The 21691-nt window shown below is 39.2% G+C and overlaps 1 protein-coding gene across 4 annotated transcripts; it reads right to left on the bottom strand.

The window, feature by feature from the left end:
• Positions 1 to 591: 591 nt before the first annotated feature.
• Positions 592 to 21505, bottom strand: TCAIM (T cell activation inhibitor, mitochondrial). Of its 4 annotated transcripts, none has more exons than XM_056335769.1 (11): positions 21356 to 21505; positions 19192 to 19268; positions 15787 to 15922; positions 15080 to 15233; positions 13631 to 13877; positions 12092 to 12214; positions 9346 to 9443; positions 7645 to 7736; positions 5174 to 5406; positions 4496 to 4627; positions 592 to 1113 (listed from the first exon to the last, which is right to left on the bottom strand). In XM_056335769.1, the coding sequence occupies exons 2-11, from the start codon at positions 19218 to 19220 to the stop codon at positions 888 to 890; spliced, it is 1470 nt and encodes a 489-aa protein (XP_056191744.1). In that variant the 5' UTR covers positions 19221 to 19268; positions 21356 to 21505; the 3' UTR covers positions 592 to 887. The 4 variants fall into 4 exon arrangements, with proteins under 4 accessions (XP_056191744.1, XP_056191746.1, XP_056191745.1 ...); XM_056335771.1 differs by lacking the exon at positions 21356 to 21505 and adding an exon at positions 21189 to 21207; XM_056335770.1 differs by lacking the exon at positions 21356 to 21505 and adding an exon at positions 20745 to 20888.
• Positions 21506 to 21691: the final 186 nt, after the last annotated feature.

Here is a 21691-nt window from a genome sequence, read left to right on the forward strand (position 1 = left end):
TTTTTTTTTCAAGGAATAACATACCAGTAAAAATCCATGCACATTTGCCTTACTGCAAACTCCTTGCCCTCACCGGGAAGTGCTTATTCTTGCAGACAATCCCACATAAACCAATGCTTCCTTTCCTTAGATGTCACATTAAACTACTCAGCTTTTAAGTGTTGTGAATGGGATTTGCAATCTGTTATAACATAAGTAAAGAGGATTGTCTGTATTTATTGAGCAAATGCCGGAAAACAAGAAGAGAATGACATCTCCTTTAAAGAAACTGCAGACAGTACAATTGGCGTATTTCAAAATTCTAAGGCAACAATACTGGGCCAGCACATGAAACTCTACTCTTGAGGCCAAGTTAATGCACTGCTTTATCCTACACAGTAGAAATACTCTGATGTTTTTTCCCCTTGTCTTTTTTTTTAATTCAGTAATAGGTAGCAATATGAAATACTGCCACCTGACAACTTAGGTACTCAACTTCTGCATTCAGTAAATCCCGTAAGATAACATGTAATGCCTGGTCTGAGTAGTGCACTCACTATTTATGATAATCTATTCGGTGATATTAATGTATATTAAAAATACACATGCCCATTTTCAGACTTGCAATTTAATGTATTTTCATAATTCGCTACAAAAATGTGGTTTCACAATACACCAGGACTCCTACAGTAGTATGGAGAATGTACAGATGTCTTTCCCAGAACTAGCAATACTGTGTACTGTGCAAATTGTCTAGGACTCCAAACTTCTTGAGCAGCAGTTATAAGAAAATTTGTGGGTTGAATACTGATATCAAAATACAGATTTAAATAATTTACTCTTAAAACCAACCATATTTATAGCCTCTTACAGAAAATAAACAATTCATCTGATTATCAGATATGTCCTCAGTTTTTCCAGTTCCAAGGTATACACAGGTCTCCATCCTGCAGCACAGAGTAGAAATGCGATATGCAAAGGTGCATGCCTTGTAGGTACGGCAATGATTCTTCCAGCAGTCGCTTACAACAATCTATCATCTGTGCACTGGAAACACTGGGTTCCTTATACAGCCGATCCAATGAAAATTTTTCAGTGGAAGTATCGATCAGCTCTTTTTCTGTAATCATCATCCTAGCAAATGAAGACAACATACAGTGACAAAATTAGAACTTAAATCTCTTAAAAAAAAAGAAACACCCTGAAATAAGTATATTTGTAGGTTATATACACGTAAACAAAGGTGTCATTTCATGTACAGCTATGGCACAGCTGAGATTTTTGTACAGGTTGATACTCACATGCCTACCTCAGAGGCTAGACTGAACATGCTTTCACGGCTATGGGCAACAGTATGCCTACCGATTCATGTTTGAAAGCCCATGACATTTTTTTGGTCACCAGGAAACAGGGAAAAATACCAACAGAGAAGTCTTATGAAGCTCCATTTTTAACGTATGGGATGAAAGTACTTAAGCAACCTTGAAAGTGTAAGCTTTAAGAATAAAATCATGTTAGGAATTACTCTGTCTTTTTAACTGAGATCCGTACTCTGCACGTCATCAAAACCAACAGATGACAGGTACAGCTACCTGATGTATATTAAATGTGTCAATAACTTACTAATTGCAGAACTATTAAAGGTCTTTTCCAACCTAAATGATTCTATGAATACTGAATTCGTAGCTCGTAGATGATTTTTTCCATTCACCCCAGACAGAGTGGTAAGACACCACATGGCAAACTCAAACTACTCAGAAATAAAGTTAATGTGCAGAATTAATTAAAAGTCACTGGAACGGTGGCTGATCGTCTAATGTAGAGACAGTTCAGGTTCAGCCAGCCTTCCTAGCTCAGGCACTGTGCCACATTAACATCGCCATACTTCCAGAGCCAGCTTGCTTAGGGGAACAGCACCGGTGCTGCTCTACAAGAGACTCTGTGCTGAACAGGAGAGGAGCACGTTTGCAGGGCCACTGGGACGGGAATCAGCCCAAGCTAAGCGTGGTGGAACAGCTACCGAGACTATCTGACTCAGGTGAAAACAGTGCCGTAGGGGCTTAACACCCCCCTTTACACAGCTCAGTGCGGGATCTCCATGTACCTGCGAGGCACTGCGCCCTGCTGAGGCGTTCGGATGGCTGTACAAGAGCCAGCCCAGCCCTGGCGGTCAGGGGTGAACTGAGCCAGTGAGTTAACCTGGAGCAAGCCTACCCTGCCTACTGACTGTATTCACGCCACCCTCCTGAGCACTTTCCCAAACAGCTGAGCACCAAGCTTTCCTCTTCCGTGAAACCTTAGGCTGCCCTGAAGGACATAAAGTTAGCTGCACACAGTGAGAACTGTGGGTTTATTTTTAGTCACTTCCACAAGGAGGTTTACACCTCTATCACAATACAAAACTGATAGGTTGCAAAAGCAAGGGAAGAAGTAGAGTCATACTAAATCCTGCATTACTAGAAGACTGACATTATCCACACAGATAAGACAACTTGCTAGAACAGCAGCATTTAAACTCCCCAGTACATCAGGTCATACAGAATTCCAGCTACACGGTGCTATTTACCGCATGTAAAACATTCATCTGCATGTGCAAAGTAAATCCAGTACATCTCAAAGTATTTTCCTTTATCTCAGGGCCCCTTTAACAACCACAGGAGGCTAAGGAAAGTCAGAAGTACAGAATGTGTTCTGTTCAAGGAAGTATTAAGTAGAAAAGGAGATTTCAGCCTCAAAGAGACAATTAAGGCAAAATATGACATATCCACAAAAAAGTAAAGGTGATAAATACAGAATGACTGGTTTTATATTTCCTAGAGCACAAGAACAAGAGAGAATGACAAATTAAATCATCAGGCTGTAGGTCTATAAAACAGAACACCTCTTCCCTCCTTCATACACATATGCTACATGTAATTCAGCTGCAGTTTTGTGGCTCCAAAATACCCCATGGCACAAGTATAAATCAGCTCAATAAATGATTAAACATCTAAGGGGGGCAGAGGGGAAAGATGATCTGTTAAATGCTCTTAACATGACAATGTTTCCAGCTTCAGTTTTCTGAAGTGCAGTCAGTCAGAAATTGGAAAGGAGTACAGAGTACAAAAACCCACCATTTTTGCCCCATTCACACAGACTTTCCATAAGCTAATGGATGATGGAGACAGACCTTCAATATGACCTAGTATAGTTGTTCTTTACTATGTTACACAAACCAGCAGTCATCCAACACACAACAAAAGCTGAGATACATAGCTTGGCTCTTACAACACAGCTGCTTCCACTCTGAGGGAAGCCCCACATTTTTCCTGGATTAGTGCCTTTATAACGTAGGGCAATGCGAGGTTTTTGGAGAGTGAGTTAACCCAGACACAAATGCATACGCTGGCTACAACATCCCTCCCAATCTCTACTGACAATACTTTCCCAGCTGTCACATATGGACGGCTACATAGAGAGCTATTCAGCAGTTATAACTTATATGGCAAAAATAATCTAACTTCAAAGCTAGACTAGGGTTATGGAAAAATTCCAAAAACCCTCCATGTTTTACCAAAGTTTATCTCCAAAACACATCCTCCCAAGTAATCAGGTCTTAACGGAGCTAAAATATTACAGCCTTCAGTAAGACTCGTGCCTAAAACACCTTCACAAAAAAAATCTGAATCAATATATCAGGTATACACTCATGACAGTGTGATACTTCAATAATTCATTAAAAGCTTTCCTAAGCAGAAAATAAACTTGCAGTAACAACCTCTAAAAGGACATAATACCCAGTTATCTATCACAGTATTTTATTCAAAATAAAACCAGTGTTTCTACTTCATGCTCTTAATCCTCAAAGACACATACAACATACAAGAACAAGAAAAAAAATTACAGTTCTGATGGATAGTACAAGTCATGAACTTTAATACTGAAGTATGGTACTATGACTCACTACTGTTGTCTCTCTCGCATCTGTGAAAGAGTACCAAGGAGGTATTTGTCTCATTGTTCTACCCCATTTTTTTCCTTCCCCTTGTTAGGTACTAATTAATCTTTTCCTCAACTAACTGACAATTAGAAATATTAATTCTATAATCAGTCTCAAGTTATTTTTAGATTTTACTGCTTTCTTGCCACAATGTGAGTAACGTCAATAGGAGGTTGCTGCTGTTATTATTCAGTAAAAAGGTCTCTTCCTTAAAAATTCCAACCCCTCCCCTTTGGGGAATTAATTGTAAAAAAATTATGTAATTTTATCTTGTAAGCAAAGATCTCTTATTTCTGAATAAAGTACAACTATTTCTACAAGGTGAAGGATGGGTATTTTCCAATAACTGTTTGCGTTCACTGAAGGCTAAAATTTTTGAATTAGTAAAGCTGATGGGTAAAGTTCTGTTTTATAAGCAGAAGTTTTTTCCCCACTACAAGAGCATGAATACATTCTTCAGAGTTCTCCTCCTCCAAATAAAACATGACATACAAAGATTTTCATGAACTAAACATATTGAGACACATGAACACTTACTCCTCCTTTCTTTTCAGATTATGCCTTGCCTCCTGTGCTTTGGCAAAAAAAAACCATTGAAGGGTTGCTGGATCACAGACCGTTGGGATCATAAAGTGTCCAAATTCATGTAAGCTTGGTGCATACCTGTCACTAATGAAACATGACGGAAGTAAAAAACAAGGTATCATTTTTTCTCTTATGCAAGTATTTACGTGAATTACTTTCAGAACAAATTCTGAAGATAAAAAGAGTATCGGTTAATTACAATCAGAATAAGTGGTAGAAAATCAAGTTTGATTCATGAGAATACATAAGCATCATAAATAAAGCTTTTTAAAAATTACATGTCAAAATTAACTCTTAACAATACTAAAAAAAATATAAACAGCAGCACCATCATACACAGCTGAGTGTTGACCTGACAGCATAAAACCTTTGATTTAACACAGCAGAACACTGCTAAGATAAAGACAGAACTTTGACTCTAACTTGCATGAAATTAAGCAGGATTTTCTTCAGTTTGATTCCTTCTTAACCCATAAAAAGGCACTTAAAACCTTTACAAACAAAAAGACTTCGACATAACGAAAATCCGTTATTATATTAGTTTTCTTCATAGTGAGAGTAATTATCAGTGTAACCATAAAAAAGAAGACTAAAGCTCTAAAAGGAAGAAACTTTCCTGCAAATACCTACCTCTCCAGAACCATCTGCAAGCCTCGCAGACTGCGAGGATGAAAAGGTAGTCTACTGTCACGTAATTTATTATAGAAAGAATCTAGAGTCTCGTAGTACTCTTCTAGAGTCAATAGGGGTTGCAGTTCTTCAATATATATTACTTGTATGCCTCCCAGAAGTTGGCTTATCCGGTCTTCCAAGAAGAGCAGCCTTTTCTGAAGTTTATAATAATTTGGCAATCTCTCAAAAATCTGTGCACACACAAACGAACATCTTCTATGTTACAAAGCATAAAACTTAAAATTAAGGAACTACCCCCATCCCCATGAAACTATAAAGGAAGAGTGTCTTAAAGTAAACATGGAACCCAAGGAAGGGGGAAAAATAAAATTCAAAGAACACCAAAAATCAGAAATATAGAGTATATACATTTTAGGGCAAGACATAGTGGAATAAGACTGTAATTATTCTGAGTATTTACTTTATACTATAAAGGCACCAAAAGGCCCTAAACAAAACTGACAGATGTCCTCTTTCTCTCTCTAGAGAGAGAAATTAATAGCCCCAGATAAAAAAAGTTTATAATCTGAGGCCTACATAAAATGTTTATCACCGCAGTTATAGTAGTAGAGCTATTCCAGTCAAAAGTGGTTTTGCCGGTGTAATTTATATGAACTCCTAAAAAAGAGAAGTCTCTGTTACTGAAACAAGTTTTTTCCCAAGGGTTTGGATTATCTTGAGTCTGAAGGGAGAGGAGAAAGGTCCCAGATTTCTCATCTACAAAACCTATACGAGAAAAGGTTAAGAAGTGATCAGACTTGTGAGTAAAGACACAGAAGGTGTGACAGGGAGAAGGCTGGAACAGGGCAACAAGTGAAAAGTCTGTAGTAGTAGTCACTACTTATCTTCTACCTAGTTATTACTACAACGTAGTTTTCCATCCCAAAAAATACTGCTGCTGGAACACCTCAAGTGATTTCAGAATAATCTCCTTGGAAACCCAAGAGAAGCAGAATCAGAACAGCTTTTGCCACAGTAAAATCCATTGGTTCAGCATTTGCATTTGTTACAGAGAAAACCTGCAAAAATCCTCTGAATATTGCACCTCTGACCAAGCATTCTACAGGCTGACTTGAACACTATTCTGCTGCTTCCTTCTTCTAATAATTAGTAACAAAAGTAACAGCTGTTAGGACTGCTTTCAAAAATATTGGTACATTAATATTAGACAAAAAAAAATTCTGCTCTCTAAAAACCAAGCAGCTAACCAACCTCAAAAAGGTTTTCACAGACTTTTTCTGTGTCTCATTTAACCTGATCCTCAGTGCATTTGAAAATAAAAGCCTTTGATTTCAGGTTCAAATACATACCCTTCTGTCTTCCAAAGCAAACACCATCACCACATCATCCCATCTGCACAACACTTTGTGCAGAAACACGACCCCTTCAGAAAACCCCTCAGCAAAGGTTTGAAAGAGGAATAAATTCTCTTTTCAAGGGACACAGTCTTTATAATTAGAACACTTTTATTCCAATTACTATCAACACTCTCAAGTCTCAGAGTAGAAAGTTTTGCATTAAATTCTAGTTTCTCAGTTTAAGTTCTCTGTAAATCATTCACATTAACAAACCATGGTTTATCTTCTCCCTCAGTGAAACACACACAGGCAAAAGTTCAAGCAACCACCAGAGGAAGCTTTGGATTGAGAGCTAAATTTTCGTATTATCCATTGATTGGAATACAGAAATAGAATATTCCAATACTCTAGCTAGGTGAAATTCCCAACTGTGAAATGCCACCAGTTATCTCCTTTACAAAGGAATATTTTTTTTGTAGAACTATCAATAATATTTCAGCAACCAGATTCCAGAAAATTTCCTGCATGGACACGCTGACATCATTACATATTTTATTTGTGGTCCTTTGCATATAATACTTTATCATTCAGGGTGCCAGAAAGCTTGTCAACTCTGAACTTTACCCAAGCAGCAGCAGAATTCACATAGTCACTAGATTTCTGCAACGCACACATTACCTGCCTAAAAGAACAAATTGGAGTGACAGGGTTGGTTAGCAGCCATTGACTGAAATGATCACTTCACAACTCCCTTTAAATCCATTTTTACAAAAAATCTGAATAAAATTTTTACATTCTTCATGGGAATGAGCTCTTTATGGATCATGAAATATTCTGCCGGTGCTCACTGCACTGGAACGCTGCATAACATTATTTTTCTTTGTACCTAATCAGGGGTAGGACTGATTGGTTTGTGAAAGCAGCAGCAAAAACCTGACAAAGATTGCTGTTAGTAACAGTATATCACAGGATTAAATTTAGAATGCAATGTACACAGTTATGCTAAACATACTAGCTATGTCTTTGCTTTAAATTACTCATCAGTTATCTGCACCAATTAATATTTTGGTTATAGCGTAAAAGAGGATGTCATAACAAGAGGCAGTATCATTTACTTGGAAATCTTCTTACTTTGGTCCAGTGATGGTGAACATCCATGGTTCCCAGCATTACGTGGCCTGCTGCACTCATACCTGAACGGTCTGTAAATACCACCGTGCGCCCTGAAGATTGAACAAAACTCTTTACTAATTTAGGTTATTGCAATTATTCCTATCACTATTTAAGGCTTAGCTAAGCTAGTAACTTGTCATGAACAACACATTTCTACAGCACAAAGACACACAAGCAGGTGTTTTTGTTATTCTCAAGATTTGAAAGAGTGATTCTTGAAAACTCCAGCTCAAGAATTTTTTCACACAAACTTTACTTAGCATTGCCTTGTCCCTGTTTAAACTCAATAGATTTTTTTTCAGTTAACTGGACTTTTTTTCTTACAAAGACTACTTTTAAAATAGAAAATCTCAGCAGACAGCATAGTCAAAGAAACTGTACAAATCACGTATGCAGTAGGAAATACATGCTGTACACTTAAAGTATATATAAATAAGGTAAAAGTTGGTCAGAGAACTACTGCTTCCACAGAACTCTCTGCAACATGCAAGCTGCAAGAAATGCTTTCACATTAGGTTTTTGCTCTTTTTTAAAAGAAATAATAGAGACAACAAAAGGATAATACTAGGTTTACTTCTGGGGGGACAAGTCAGCTTTGAGTCTGAGTATGGTTTTTTTAAGCAAAGTACAAATATCCTCAAGAATTCTTTAGGGTAAAAGCACAGGCAACTGTTTATTAAAATAAACTTCCACAAGAAAAGTCTTCAGTGGGATGTATTAATCTACAAGACAAGGCTTAAACAGAAGCTCTTGCTTTCAGAAATCAGTCTTCCAAAATCCTTAAGAGCGAGCAACACTGACTTGAAGGCATCTAGTCCATCCTTGTACCCCAAGGCAAGATCAACGGTACCTGTGTATTTGTCCAGTATATTATTAAAGATCTTCAAAGGTGGAGACTACAACAGATTCACAAGACAGACTTTTCTAGCACTTTAAATCCTTAGCATGCTCAGGTAAAGAAACTAATTTGAAACTTGATACAATTTACAACAACTACTTATTGTCCTACCCACTCTGTCTTTTGACAAAGGATTAGGTGAACCCTCAACTGAAAGCCACTCAAAACTGAGTATCTGCAGACAGGCATAAAATGTGGAGTTACAATTAGAGCAAACAGCTACTGCCACAGGTCAAACAGCTGCATGAGAAGAATGGTAGGTCAGGTTTACAGAGTATTTCAGTTTTTCCTGAGAAAATACTAACTTTAATATAGGTATTTTACAGAACATGCATGATAAGAGAAGACAAAATAGATTTTAAAGGTATTCTAGGAAGCCCTCCTTATATTGACTCTTCAGAGAGCTACTCATGTTACTCACATGGGTAAGAAGCTACCGCTACCTCCACCCTTTCAGAGGGTTTTTTTACTATCATTGCTAGTACTAAGTCTAGTGCCTTCAACTCGCTCAGTTTGCATTTATTAAGGTGTAAAATAGAAGCTGGATGTAGCAAACACACTGTAAGGAAAGGTCACTTTAAAAAATACCCAGTAGCTTAAAATGTCAGTTCTTACCAGCTTTTCAGTAAGGCTGGCAGGCTTGTTTTTGCAGTTATCAAAAGCATTCATGAAAAGAACTGGAGCTCCCTTGTCACAGAAGACTCATGCTCATCTCTGAATCAATACTGTATTAGGATATATGAAACAAGCAACAGAAATACCTTTAACATTCTTTAATACTTCAGGTCTCTGTTGGACTAATCGACCTAGACTGTGTAGTTGGCTACAGCGGTGAGCAATACCCCAGCTTCTCTGCCACCTACATAAAAATATAATTGAAAGCATTTCATTCTCAACATTATTAAAAAAAAATAATTCACAGAACTCGAGAGCAGCTGAAAACTTTATAACTCAAACAAAATAGCACTCCAACTGTAATAAAAGCAAAGGCCTACTGAAAAGCTGTCTGCATCATATGCTATTTGGACAGATAAAACACCTAAATAAAATTTCAATCTTTCTTAAAGTGAGTGCCAAAAGCCCAACCAACCAACACCCCTCCCTCCAAAGGAATAAAATCAGACATATGAAAAAATAAATATAAAACCCAGTAGACAGAACACAACTTGGAAATCTCTCTCCCAATAAGGGATTTGTAAGTAAACAGCAACAGTATTCAGCTGTCATGTGGCATGCAGTTTGTTGTACACTGTGTAATGTTTGTCTAGAGGAGCAAATACCGTATATAAGGACCATCTCTTTTTTTTCTTTTTCTTCGAGTTCCTAGCCCAGAACATTATTAAGATTCCAGCAGCAAGTTGCTGTCTATATATTCATATTTCACAGTGGAATAATTTTCGTTAAACCTTACAGGAGCCAGGTGTCACATTGCTGACTTCAATATACAATAGCTTTGACATCTCTTCCACCAGAAAGGTAAGACAAACTCCTAACAATTTCAAGAAGCATTTAAACTGTAAAATTGTCCCAGCGTATTGAAAAATTACACCCTTTAACAAACTTCTAGCTGACATAAAACTGTCTGAAAATGGGAAATTACCATTTCCTTATTGTACTGGGCCTGTCTGGGATGGAGTTAATTTTCTTCATTAACAGTCCCGTGTTTTGTATTTTTTACTAAAACAAGGTTGATAACATACCACTGTTTTGGCTACTGTGCAGCACTGACACAGTGTCCAGGTTCTCGCTTTTTCTTCCTACTCTGCCCCCTCCACTGGCAAGTAGGCTGGAGCGGGCAAGAAGCTGGGAGGGGACACAGCTGGGATAGGTGACTCCAACTGACCAAAGGGATACTCCAGACCGTATGATGTTGTGCTCAGCAATAAATGCTCAGGGAAAGGAGGACTAAGGGGGGACCCTCATGGTTATGGTGTTTGTATTCCCAGGCAAGCACTACACATGCTGGGGCCCTGCTTTCCAGAAGAACACCTGCCTGCCAACAGGGAGTAATGAATTAATTCCTCCTTTTGCTTTGCTTGAACATGCAGCTTTGCTACACTTCACCTATTAAAACTTCTACCTTGCTCCATGAGTTCTCTTGCTTTTGCTCTTCCTATTCTCTTCCTCCCATCCCGATGGGGGTGTATGAGTGAGCAGCTGTGTGGGTAGGTACTTAGCTGCTAGCTGAGGTCAACCCACATCATCTCATTTAGGGAAACCTAATTGGCAAAGAACCACTCTTTGGGATGCAGAGAATGGCACTGTGCCACGGCACTTAGGAGGCAACTCAGTCTATTGTAACCCAAGTCAGTATCACTTAAAATTCCTGTCTGGTGCTGCTGAGAGCAAAAAAGGTGGCTTATAGATCCTACCTTCTCTTCAGCCATCCTAAACTTATACATGGAGTAAAGCCAGTGACCCTATTACTTTTTTAAACCTCTGTGAAAACTAGCATTAGGCTGCAGGATTGCAAATATAGTTTCCTATTAAGACACTAGCTTGTCAGATTTCTACACTCACATTCCTTTTTGAATTATGACAATGTAACTCTTGGAAGGTTAGTAACGCCTCATTGGAACACAATAGTTTTAGTGCATTTTAAAAGCACAAATTATAAGAAAATTAAATTCAAGCCATGAACAGAACCAAACCTATGCCTCTAATACCGAAGACTGTTTCAGAAACCTTAAAACTCCCACCAAAGCACAGTTGCAGATAATTAGAAATTGCATTAAAAAACACTGCTTCAGCTTAAAGGAAATCAGGGTCTTTTTACAGAGTGAAAGGACAAAAGCATGATTTCAGAAGCTCCAACTCTCCCTTTTCCTGGTTAAAAGAAGAACTTAACAGACTACTCCTTGAAATAATCCGCAAAGTTTATTTTTCCATTATTGAATACCCTCACTGTCATTTCCCATCCTGAATATTCCACTTCAGAACATCCTCAATCGAAGGGACAAAATTTAAAGAAGGATCATAAATTATTTTCTGGAAAATATTCTGAAGAATCAAGATTACCAACTGTACTCAGCCCCTTCAGGCAAATATCCTCCTCCTCTGGAGTGTGGGGAACGAGACACTAAAAAGAACAACATTTTTATTAAGCCTTCACAGGATGTCAATAGGTACCATGTGCAAAGCTGCATTTCACTGCTAATCTAGTTACCTTTGTAGATATTCACCTGAATTCAGCAAAAGCAATTTCATTGAGGAAAACACCCAAACTAATGCACAGACAGAGGTCCTATTTTCAAGTGTTTAGGTGTTTGTCTCAACTGGAGCCTATGTTATTAGTTACAAACACTAGGTCTTTTTGAGCAGATTGTAACAGGAAACTTTTGTCCCCATAGAATTCTTCTAGAAAAATATTCAGTGCAATAACACTTTTACATATATGAAATGTAGCTGTTTTGCTGGAATAGGCTTCTACAGCTCATGGCATAGTATTACACAATACTTCCTGGCTTTGACTGTCTTAATCCGAGTCCGACTGATCTAACTTATTACCTGATATCTGAGAGCTGGAGTTGATGAGAGAGCTCAAATTTTAAACGTTCTAGTTCTTTTCTAAGTGGCAAACTCTTTTTCAGTTTTTTTACCGCACTTGCTTCATTATCATCTAGCCAGGATCTGAAAGAAGAGGAAAAAACTAACATTAGAGGCATGCTGTATTATCTGTCATGAAAACAGTACAACTAACTGAATTCTTACTGTTAACATTAAGATTTTATTTCAGTTTACTAGGTAAAGGGGTTTTTAAAGGTAGAGGACAAAAACTGAAATTGCAATGGTTTACCTTAAGATATCTGCAAAGGAATACCTGGTGCTTAATGTTTTTGAGGGGGACTAGGGAATCAAATTGAACCAAAAGACACTGACAACATTCCAGCTGTAAGACTTAGGGCTGTGAAAGGTGTAGAGCAGCAGATTAATGTGATTTAGGGGGGCATCTTCAAAAAAACCAAACCACCAAAGTGATTATAGTCGACTATCAAATAAGGGAGATGGTACTGAGGGGCTAAGTTAGGTAACTCTTACAGAGCTGGGATGAACATAGATAAAGCAGGTCAAAGTTTTACAGTTCTTCTGTCAATAATCACAACCAGGCAAACATGATTCATGGAGTACATCTAAAACTTTCAATAAGTAGATCATTCTATTTCTAGGAAAATGCTACTTTAAGAGATTTAGCCTTTGTTCGTATCATAAACTTATTTTCATACTTGTATTTTAACAAAGAAATACTTCCATTCTCACACTGTATTCTAAGCAAAAAAATTCAAACTCAGAAGAAGAGAGGCCCAGTGCCAAACGGCTAGGTATTAAAACCAGACTGTTAATATGTAACTGTTTGTGGCATTTCCTGTAAACGTGTAGAAATAAGTAAAAATATTTTCTAGTATGTTAAATCTCAGTTAAGTGTTTTACAGTAGCATATATTATAGTAGCTTTATTTGAGAGGTGCTAGGCAGTATGATGCTCTGAAGATACTACCACCACAGTTCTGCATTTATTTCAAATGGCACCTAAGTCTCATTGTTACAAAATTTTTCAAGGCAGTATTTTTCACCCTTCCACAAAATATGCACATAAGATTTTATAAACAACCGACTTCTAATGCACAATATGCTGCATTTAATGCAATTTCAGAATTTTTAATTGCCTCAATTTAAATATTAATGTTGGTATACTGAACAACAAATCAGGAGCACAGCACTAAGGTTTGAAGCAAGTGGAACCTCTGCCTTCTACTGAATCGCCACCAATATTCCACAACACTGAAAAGCGAAGATCAACCAAGACCAGATTGACCAAACATTAATGATGTGCGAAAACGCAAGAATGCCTCAGCTTAGCTGGCACTAGTTATCCCAGGAGCTCACCTGAACTCTCTTTAATTATAAAAAGCGTGAACAGAATTACATGTTGGGCAATAAGGTTTTGTGTTGTTTTCAGAATGTTTATCAGTAGCATCTAAAAACCCTTAGCATTAGTATAAGACCAATTTAGGTTACAAAATACCAGTTAAATAAAAGCTTTACATACATTAAAGTTGTTTCCACTCTCTGGGCTTGTTCTAGTTCCTCCTCAGGATCCTTGAATCCAGTAAATGAATAGTAAGTCTTATCCCATTTGATAGGTCTGTTCACTGTGCTTTTTGATTCCTTGTGGGGCTGAGAGTTCACATTCAGACTTTGAATATGCTCCGTAGATAAACTGCAGGAGTTGAGAATATCTAATACTGTGCTCAGGAGATCCCTAGTATGTAATGTAAAACTGACTGCTCGAAATCCTATAAAATACAAGTCCCACAATTAGTATTATTTAATTGAAATTATGTTAAATGCATCCACATCTCTCTCATCTTACAAGAGCCCAAACAAGACGTACACAGTCAGAAATTATGATATCGTCATTTCAATACTCGCTGCAAAATTCATGTGCAGTTTAACATTTAAAACTGTTATGTGTCCAAAATTATAAATAGAGCTGTTTTAACTACCTGAATCACTGGACAAATTGGAAAACTAGCTACAGATGCAGCATAACCCAAGAATGGATGCTTTTGCTTTAGCACTGGCAGTTTTGTCCAACAGCTCTACACAACTCATGTTATTACTGATCATCACTTTGGATATAATTTACTGTAGAAACGCCACACTACAACAGCTCTTCACAGGCTAGCAACAGCAGCTTCAGAACAAAACATTACACTTGCACACTGGCTAAAATTAAGTCCCATCACTTAGATATTAGGCCTAACTGCCCCATTAGACAGCAAGCAAGTAGACTCAAGAGTGTAACAGCTGCCAGTTCAACTCTTATTTTAAGTACACTGGACAAAACACTACTATTTTCTTGAAAAATGGTATGACTGTTTTCTAGCACTAGAGTCCCTCACAATTTGCTCAAGTGTTTTTATGAGCAGTATACAGAACATAAAACTCATCTGTTAGGTAAGGCATATTGGTACATCAGACCAAATACATAGAATAAAATTAATCAAAACCAGTAATCCAAACTCAGCAATATTTTCTGTAGTCTCAAAGCTAAGAGACAATGTGGTAAATTGAAGCTTCAGATATCCTACAACTTCTGCTTACACAGTAAGTTCCTACTGACCCTACAAACATCCTGACATTGTGTACTACACATTATCTGCAATGAACACAAGGACCCAACTGTTGTTCCAGCTAGACAAGACAACAGTATTAAGAGCAGAAAAATCACTGACATCAACTTAGGAGTTGTTTTTTTTTTTACTTTCTCATACTGTAACTTGGCCTCAACTTTGTCATTTCTTATTCTTTCAATGTTTTTTAAAGCTTAAGATGTTTAATTACTTGCATGGTTCTAGCTGGCATATTTAATACATATTTTCATGGTTTGACAGGATTTTATTTAGTCGGAAAGTCATTATGACGGCACAAGGCTAAGTTATGGTCTGAAAAAGTTTCAATACAGGAAGATGCATTCTGCACGATATAAAAGCACCTGAAGCACTGAAGGATTCTTGAACATTAGAAGAGTTTGGTTCTCTTTCTCTTACATAAAACGTAAGCTGAGTTGGCTTAAAGGAGCGAAATCCTGGTTTCTGTAGGTTCTCCAAGTAGCCATTTAACCTCTTCAGAGAGTTTTCATTCACTTCCTGTTTAAAAAATACAAACCAAAAACCAAACCCCCACAAACCTTACAGATGATGAATTTGGCCATTTTTCATCTAAACATTTTTAATCTTACATGCAGAATTAGTTCTTACAAACTGCCAGCTGCTCTTAATAAGTAGTGATATAGTTCATATTCTCAGCATAAATGAATTATCTTGCATGAATAAATTGGATGACGTACATACTTGCACTTTCTGTACATTCCAAAACACCACTTTTAAGGCTTTCAAGCTTAAAGAAATCCATTGATTCAAACATAATGCAGAGCATTTCACTATGACAAAGCAAGTAATATGTATTATAAATTAATCTGGAAGGATTCAATATTTGTTTAATAACAATTAAACAGAAAATATGACTAATAAGTAACAGGTGTTTTAAGGGACTTAAAATAAAGTGCATCTTTTTGTTCTCTGGTAACAACCATATTCAATTCTAATATTACTTTTGTGTCTCTGACTGCAGGAAAACTCGAAAATTTCCATCCCTGACACGTGACACATTTACAAAGAAAGCATACTAAAAGATTTTTACCCTCTCTTTGGGATGCTGGCCAAAGAAATCTGGATGCACAGCAAAATAGAAAGGTCTGAGAGCATTGATGGCATCAGCTCCTGATAAAGTTCTTGACTGAAGAATGCACTGTAGCAGTATCTTCTCCAGACATAACCTAATAAAATAACAAAATGTTTATATATGATGCAACCAAGAGACAAACTGATATAAACGGCATTAGAATGTGACAGAATGGAGTAAACATTCACAGCTGCAATAATTTTAAACCGGTATTAGAAGTCTCAGTTCTGGGGTTTTCCCCTTGCGACTCACAAAGCTGCATTTATATAGAGCAAATCCAACAAATTTGAGAAATAGTGAATGCTAACGGCTGATTACAGGCATGTAAATAAGTACAATAACTTTCCACTGTACTTTCTCGGAGCAGGCTCAAACAAAAATTCCCCAGTCAAGTAGTCTGAATGATGAAGACTGGCTTCAGTGGTATTTTTCATAGCTACTGCTGAAGCTGCTCTTAAAAGCCAAGCCTTACATACTTTTGAACCTCCAAGTTAAAAAGCCAAAACCAGTATTTTTCAAGCAGTGCCGAAAGAATATAAAATTTTACCCAGGAATAATAATCACAATTCAATCAAAAGAAGTTCGTCATTAGTTTGTAATGTCCACACACTTGTGTCTGTTTAAAAAAATAAAATAAAATCTACTTTCCCAGACATACTCCCTTTATAGAAGACATCAAGTAAAACATAGTACCTTTCTGACCTTTGATCTTCATTGAAATAGAGAAAAACAAGAAATTTTTTTGTGCTAGGAAAAGTTAAGTTGAAGTTGTTCTAGGAAGTTCAGAAAGTACAAAAGATCAAATAACCTCCAATTATGCATACATTAAACAACAGTTCTGCAATGAGGACACTTGCGTAACAGAAGACTGAAGTGGGAGGAAAAACAAGTTCTGAATTAAAGACCACCAAAATTTCCTGCCATAGCTCAAAGCTGATACTCAGGTCAGCAAACTAATTACCAAGAGACAGTATATATAAAATCAGCAAGAAAATGTGAATTGGTAAATATTTAATAATAGATTTCTCCTTCAGCTGATTTCATGGGCTAACAAATCCAACAGTCCAACCATTTTTCTCTGTGATTAATGTTCATTTTAGTTTGCTGCTCAGAAGGGTAGGGATTCCCCTCTGTCAATCAATACAATGCTGTTCCACTCCTCACAGTACCATTCAAACTGCAAGCCCCAAATAGGAAAATATATGGCAGACTGGAGGCAAAGCTACTTCCAATTCACATAAAACTAACAACCTTATTAGTAACGGTAAACAAGACTGTTTTACAAAGAGTTATTTGTTCAGCATCCTAGACCAAATAATTATCCTGGACACAGAAATATGTGAGACTATTTCTTGACTGCTTTCACGAATTAAAATAAAAAACCCAACCAAAAAAAAAAATCCCCAAATTTGTGCTCACACAATAAACAGTATTTTTCATTTTGGCAAACAGTAAATGACAGCAGTTGAGTTGTCAAGCAGATGCAATGACCCTTACTTTACCTTTTTTTTGTCAACATTTCCAACTCTCCAATTAGAATCATGAAAGTAGTTAAAGCTAACTTTTTCTGCCTAAGAGGTGGGCAAATATTTAATTAGTAGGTCTGAAAAGTCAGAATGCTGAAAACATGAGAAGTTTTCATAGAAAAGTGGGATGGAAAATGTGTAATGTAAGAAGACTGATGAAATTTCAAACGGTTATGACTAAACCCAATACTTATGTGCATGGATTAAATGGAAGATAAAAAAAAGGTAAAATGTATTACTGGCAAACATTTCTACCTCCTTGCTGGCTGCATCTCAGACTTTGAGACTAGTCATCACTATAGCCCATGATCCTACTCAAAATAGCAGGAGATGGTGAAGCACCACACAGTATCACATTTTTACGGAAAGCAAAGGCTCTCAATGACAAGAACACGCTAGATTTGCTCAGTGATGCAGAAAAAAAGTCTACGTGACCTGGCAAGAAACGAAGCGAAGCACAATGGATAAAAGTCCACCTGATCATATGCTTTACCATTTTGTATTGCAAAAATACCAAAATAACTGTCCTGCTGAGGGGAAAAAAAAAAAAAAAAAAAAGAAAGAGCAGAAATTTTTTTTTTGGTAGCAAGTGGGTACAAAGCAGTAAAAAGGGAAAAAAACACTAATTTTCCAACAAAGGCAAAAAAGTAAATTAACCAGCTACCTGTCTGATAGCAGTTTTGACTAACAGCAGTGCAAGAAACCTACATCCTCCTAGACCCAACTGCTTGGAGGAAGTAAGAAGCATATTTCTCTCTTCACCTTATTCATACGTTATTTCCCACGTCCACTCTCGAACTACACTGCATGCTGCTTCCAGTAGTTAGGGGAAAAAAGTTCCAACATACCTGGAAACTCTTAATCATACTTGCAAGTTTATTAATCATAAACTTCCATCTGGTATTTTACAAGACGAATGGCCAAGTATGGTTAACTCCAGTTCCCTTGTTTTGTATCTAAACAACACTGCCATGCTAGCAGGAAGGCTCAGGATTCCAGCCAAAAGTCTATTTTGAACTTGCTTAAAAGAGAGACGCTCAAAGGCCAAAATTAGTCTGCGTGACAGAAGGAAGAATTCATTTACTGAAGGTGAAAGACAGAACTCTGAGGCATCCTTCAAGTGAAGTGACAAAATAAGTGAATTAAAATGAATTCAGAGAGAAAAAAATGCAAGAAAGATGCTTATGGCTTCACTCACAAGGAGCAATAATTTTTCCATGAGCTTCATTTAGATTTTAAGGGCCAAGAAAGGCTTTGTGTTAAAATCAAGGTCATAAGCACTTTGAGAACAGCCGTCTCCACTTCATGAAAGATATGAAACACAATCTCCACTAGAACATATTATGCAATCATACTGTAGGAGCGATTTAATTTATTGATTAAATAATTCCCTTCAACTTTCTTTTTTACTTTTTCTTCACTTCTCTCTGAAGTTTAAATTTTTGGCTTATAGCTTTGGCACTGAAAAGCTTTGTTAAATTAAGCTCCTTATTAGAGATATATTCACTCATTTTGAAACACTGAGCTTTAATAACTCAATAATGCAGTAATATATTTGATATCATATTCAGATTTAGACTGCCCTTTTCTCATACTTAAACTATTTTAAAACCCTGGTTTTGTTGAGAGCCTTTTTAATGTCTCACTCGAGGACTGGCATATGCCTTTGGGGATTTTCAGCTGTGGATGTTCTGTTGAAAGCTTCAAGCTGTAAAGATGAGAAAGCCAAAGGAATAAGCATTAAACAAGAAGACCACACCAGTTTTACATATATGCAAGCCATAAGTACACACTTAAACATATGTTAAAGGTAAATTAGGTCAGCAACATGCTATACCTTCTCACGGCTCTTAAGCAGCAGAACATTTCAGCAATTCCAATGGTCAAGCCAACTTTCAGCCATCCACTAACTCACTGTGGAAAAAAATAAAAAAAGAAAAAATCCTATTTAGTAACGGACATGAGTATTTTCCCCTGTTACTTATCAGTGCATTTTCTAAATCCTAGGTGATAACTTTTAAAGTCACAACAGTAGTACAAAATTGCGAAATCACACATAAAACCTAAAAGCTTTCTGTAAGAATGTTTTCAGTTTCCTCTACTAACAGTGTCTTACAAATATTAACAGTAGTTACCATAATTGGATTGGAAGATTAATTAAAGATGTTCCAGTTAAGAAAAATCCCCCTAAGAAATAACTAATTGCAAATGTTTCCTGCTCTTCCTGATGTTCAGTTTTTGTCTTGAAGTATAGAAACAAAAAGAGGCAGCTTGCTTTCAGGACAAACACAGAGCAAGTAAATGCCATGTAAATTTTCACTCCCCTGAGTCCAAAACTTTCAAACAATGATAATACTTTAAAATAGGTACACCAATGATTTTATGGGGGTGCAAGATAAAAACAAAGGAAATGGCACTGCCACACAACAATGCCTTGAAATCTTTACCAAAAGTTTGCTGGCATCCATAAAAATGAATTCAAAATTTTTACTAGTAACTTCTGCACTACACAAGTGTATCTGAGCGTTTTCCAAGAGGAGATAAACCACTTAGCCTGTCAGAGTGCAAACTTAGACCTAATTATTAGGGATTATGAGGGTAGCCCCCTATTGGCAATGTTTTCCTCATGTTTTTCATGCACTTTTATTTTTAAATATACTTTTCTTTGCATTTTTGAAAATAACATGCCCCCACTAACGGCCCACACGTTGCCATTTTCAAGCACCTCAGATGAGCAGTTATCAGAGAAATACCATCCTGGTTCCAATACAGCACAATAGCTCATATGACAGTTTTCCAAGACATTGGAAGTTTTAGCATTGCATCTTACTGCTACAAATATACTTAACTAAGAATGTAAACTGTTTACCAAATATTTTACTAGGTATTTGTGAGCAAATAGTGAGAAGAAAAAAAAAAAATAGGCAGAGGTAAAATATCCCCAGAACGCCTTTCAATTTTTGTCTTCCAATTTCCGATTTTCAACTAGGTGGGAAAGGCAATAATAATTTCGCCTCTAGCAGCAGTCCTAATCATCAGCTAACTTAAGTACATCAACAAGCCCTTTGGTAATAAAACATTTCTCCGTCTGTAATTTTAGCTTCAGGGATTTGGATAGACGATGGAAAAACCCAGCAATCTCACTAATCTACGGCGGCACTTTATATAACCGGACAAAACCACCATTGTTTCTTGTTTTAAATGCTCTATTAACCGCCGAGAAACTGTTACATGGCTGAGGTAAACAAGAGCCTCCGGTCTCGCGTGTCACCTGCCGCCAGCTCAGAGGGGCTGGCCAGCACGGCGCAGGACACGGGCCGCCCCGCAGTCACCCTGCAGACGCCGGTAGGAACGCGCCGCCCGCCCCACCCGCGCCCCCGGACCGTTCACCTCAGGGGTTCACCCGCGCTGACCCCCGCGGCGCGGCGGGGAAACCGCACGGCGACGAGCCCGGTGCCAGCGCGCAGGGCACAGGCTGGCTGGCGTGAGGCGACCGGCCCGGCCCGCTGCGGGAGGCCCGCAGGCCCCGGCGGCTCCGCCGCTCACGCAGCCCTGGCAGAACCACACGACGCGCGGAAGGACAGGTCTTCCCCGCGCCGGCGGGGAGCGGGGTGCGCCAGGCGCCACGGGCCCCCCGCGCCGCGGCAAGGAGCCCCCGCCCGCCGCGGCTCTCGGGCGCGGCGCCGGGCAGGTGCCCGGGGCTCGAACACGCGCAGGGGCTGGCGCTCTGCCGCGCCAGGGCGGCCTCGGGGGCTGCGCCGCTGGAGGGGGGCGGCCGGGCCGGGCGGCCGTTACCTGCCGGGCCCGCACCGGCGCGTGCGCGCCCGCACGTACCGCTCCGCGCCCACGGGCCCGCCACGGGCAGGCGGGAGCTGCCCCTCGCCCGCTCCCGGCCTCACGCCGTCCTCCGAGGTCGCGCCGCCTTCCCCGCCCCCTCCCTTTCTCCCCGCTCCGCGGCGTCGCCCCGCGCGGAGGAGCCCGAGGCCCCCGGCCCCGCTTACCGCCACGGCCGGACAGCGCCCGCCGGGACCCGGCCCCCCATCCCCTGGCGCAGCCGCCCCCGCCGACGGCCCCGGAGCGGCGGGAGGGGGCGGGGCAGCGCCGCGGCGGGCGAGGGGGATTCCCGCCGGGGGCGGGGCCGGGGGCGGTGGGAACAGCGCGCGCCTGCGCTCCCGACCCCGCCCGCCCCGCCCCGGCCTGCGCGCCCCGCCCCGCGCAGGCGCAGCCTGGTGCCCTGCCCGCTGCGCGGCCGGCGGGGCCCTGCGGAAGCGCTACGGGCCGGCGTGCGGAGAATTGGGCGGAACAAACCCGTTGTAGCGATCGCTGCGACCCTTGAA

The sequence above is a fragment of the Falco biarmicus genome, chromosome 4 (genome assembly GCF_023638135.1).
Source record: "Falco biarmicus isolate bFalBia1 chromosome 4, bFalBia1.pri, whole genome shotgun sequence".
Classification (NCBI taxonomy): domain Eukaryota; kingdom Metazoa; phylum Chordata; class Aves; order Falconiformes; family Falconidae; genus Falco; species Falco biarmicus.